This window comes from Coenobita brevimanus, chromosome 39 (genome assembly GCF_032717465.1).
Source record: "Coenobita brevimanus isolate Jiangsu-jjx chromosome 39, ASM3271746v2, whole genome shotgun sequence".
In the NCBI taxonomy this organism is placed as follows: domain Eukaryota; kingdom Metazoa; phylum Arthropoda; class Malacostraca; order Decapoda; family Coenobitidae; genus Coenobita; species Coenobita brevimanus.
This window is the reverse complement of record NC_136992.1, coordinates 30,418,033-30,420,532: the sequence shown is the minus strand read 5'-3', so window position 1 is coordinate 30,420,532 and position 2,500 is coordinate 30,418,033. Positions and strand designations below refer to the sequence as shown.

General features: G+C 50.6%; 1 protein-coding gene across 1 annotated transcript in view; it reads right to left on the bottom strand.

The window, feature by feature from the left end:
* LOC145396842 (protein obstructor-E-like) overlaps positions 1-908 on the bottom strand; it is a 19,576-nt gene extending 18,668 nt beyond the window's left edge. Inside the window, exon 1 of the mRNA XM_080270125.1 lies at positions 869-908. Coding sequence (XP_080126251.1) covers positions 869-908 — 40 coding nt within the window. The remainder of the gene's footprint in view (positions 1-868) is intronic.
* Between the last annotated feature and the right edge of the window lie 1,592 nt (positions 909-2,500).

The following is a 2,500-nucleotide window of genomic DNA, read 5'->3' as shown; positions in this document are numbered from 1 at the left end:
GAGAGAGAGAGAGAGAGAGAGAGAGAGAGAGAGATTAGCAGAGGCGAGAAGCTAGTGACGTCAGTACACAAAACTAGATAGATAGATTAGATAGATCGATAGATGTTAGGATAAAGTCTAGAAAATTCATGTTTACGAGTGACTGAAGGTGAAAGGAAAGATAAGGAGAGAGGGAAGGCAGAAAAGGAAGGATAGGAAGCAACGAAGGGAAAGAAGGGAGGAAGGAGAGATAAAAAGCACGGAGGGGAGGAGAGGGAGAGAAGGGAGGAAAGAGAAATGAGAAGCAAGGAAGGGAAAAGGACAGGGTAAGAAGGGAGGGAGGAGAGATGAGATGCAATGAAGGGAGGAAAGGGAAAGAAGGAAGGAAAGTAGGACAAGAAGCAAGGATGAGAAAATTATAGGGAAGGAAGGGAGGAAGGAGAGATGAGAGGCAAGGAAAAGGAGAGAGAAATAAAGGAGAAAGGAGAGGTGAGAAGCAAGAAAGGGAGGAGAGGGAAAGAAGGAAGGAAAGAGAGGTGAGGAGCATGGAAGAGAGAAAAAAGGGAGGAAGGAGAGGTGAGAGGCAAGGAAAAGAATGGGGTTAGAAGGGAGGAAGGAGAGATGAGAAGCAAGGAAGAGGAAAGGAGAGGGAAAGAAGGGAGGAAGGGGAGGGAAAGATGGGAGGAAGGGGAGGGAAAGATGGGAGGAAAGGGAGATGAGAAACAAGGAAAAGGAGAGAGAAAGAAGGAAGGAGAGATAACAAGCAAGGAAGGGGTAAAGAAAGTAGAAGAAGAGGCCAAGGAAGGACGAAAGGATAAATGAAAGATGGGGAAACGTGAAGGAAAGTAAGGAGAGAGAGAAGGGGGGGGGGGAACAGAGGCCAACTTACCTATGGCTAGTGATGCCAGGGTAAAGACGAGGAGCTTCATGTTTGTGTGTGTGGATGGTGCGAGACACGGAGGGCGACTGGGTACTCCTTCAGGGTCCCTACCGCTCTTACGGGGGACACCTGCTGGGGTGGGGCGGGAGGGAGGAAGGAAAGGGAGAGGGGAAGGAAGGGGGGAGGGTGAAGGGGTGTAGGAGGAGGGAAAGGGTGAAGGGAGGGGAGGAGGAGGAGGAGGAGGGAAGGAAGGGGGTAGAGTCAAGGGGGTACGGAAGGAGATGGGATAGGGTGAAGGGAGGGGAAGGAACGATGAGGGAAAAGGAGAAGGGAGGGAAGGGAAGGAGGGGGTACAAATGAGTACGAAGGAAAACAAACAACAACAGACATGCTGGTCCTTTGGCGGCTGTTTGGTATAGTGTAAATAACTAACAAAACTATTCCGTCAGCCAAAGACAAGGACAGGAGAGCAGGAAGGAGGGGGGGGGGCAGGAAGGGGGTGTGAAGGGAGGAGGGAAAGGGTTACGGTAAGGGGGGAAGGCGGTGACAATGAAGAATAAATAGGAAATAATGAGGAAGGAGGAATTGGGAAAGAGACAGAGGAGGGTTATGGGGATGGAAAAGGTGAAGGCAGAGGAGGGAGGGGGAATGCTGAGGGAGAGGAGGGGAATTAGGAAACAGTGGAGAGAAAAGAATGAGGGATGGAGGAAGGGGGAGAGAGTGGAGTGGGAGAGAGGAAGGGAGGAAGGAAAGGGTGAAGGGAGAGTAGGGATAGTTGATGGAGTAAGGAAGGAAAGGGAAAGTAAACGGGGGAAGAAAAGGAGGGGGGAAGCGTAAAGATGGGGTAGGGGCTTTATGAAGTAGGGAGGGAGTTAAGAATGAGGATGGAGAGAGGAGAGATAAGAGAGTAGGAGGGAGGAATGAGGTGTAGGGAGAGAAGGGAAAGGGAGGGAAGGGTCAAGTGGGTATGAAGGGAGGAGGAAAAGGTTGAAGAGAGAAAAAGGGAGGAGAAAGAAAAGGGAGGGGGGAAGAGGCACATAGGATATGAAGGAAGGAAGGAAAGGAGAGGGAGAGAGAGAGAGAGAGAGAGAGAGAGAGAGAGAGAGAGAGTCAATAATCAGCAACCCAACCCACCCCGTACCACTGTCTGCCACCACCATCTTGCGTCTCAACCCCCTGCTACATCCACCACAACTGGAAAAACACGAATTTGGCTCCCACACCGGTCAGACTGTTAGACAGCGGTGTTGCTCTTAGACTGTGGGGCGTTTAGTCTTGGTGCTCATCTCATATATTGGTACTTTGGCCTTTGATCCTGTGGCGGGTAAGGGTGAATGCATACCTGAGTTCAATGATGCCACCTACCCACACCAAGACACGAACCCTGGTGCTATCGGGCCAGCAAAATCATAGGTAGCGACGCCAACCACTGGGCCACCGTGGCTTCTTAGACTGGATCGTTGTAGCCGTATTCTAGGGGATGATTTTAACTTGGAAAAACCTGATTCCTTCCCAAGACCATTGTGCAAGAGACAGACACTGATTCTGGACATTCTTCTTGGTGACATTTCCTCATTAACTCATAGTCTGTATCCTGTCATGCAATCAGAGAGAGAGAGAGAGAGAGGGGGGGGGGGACCA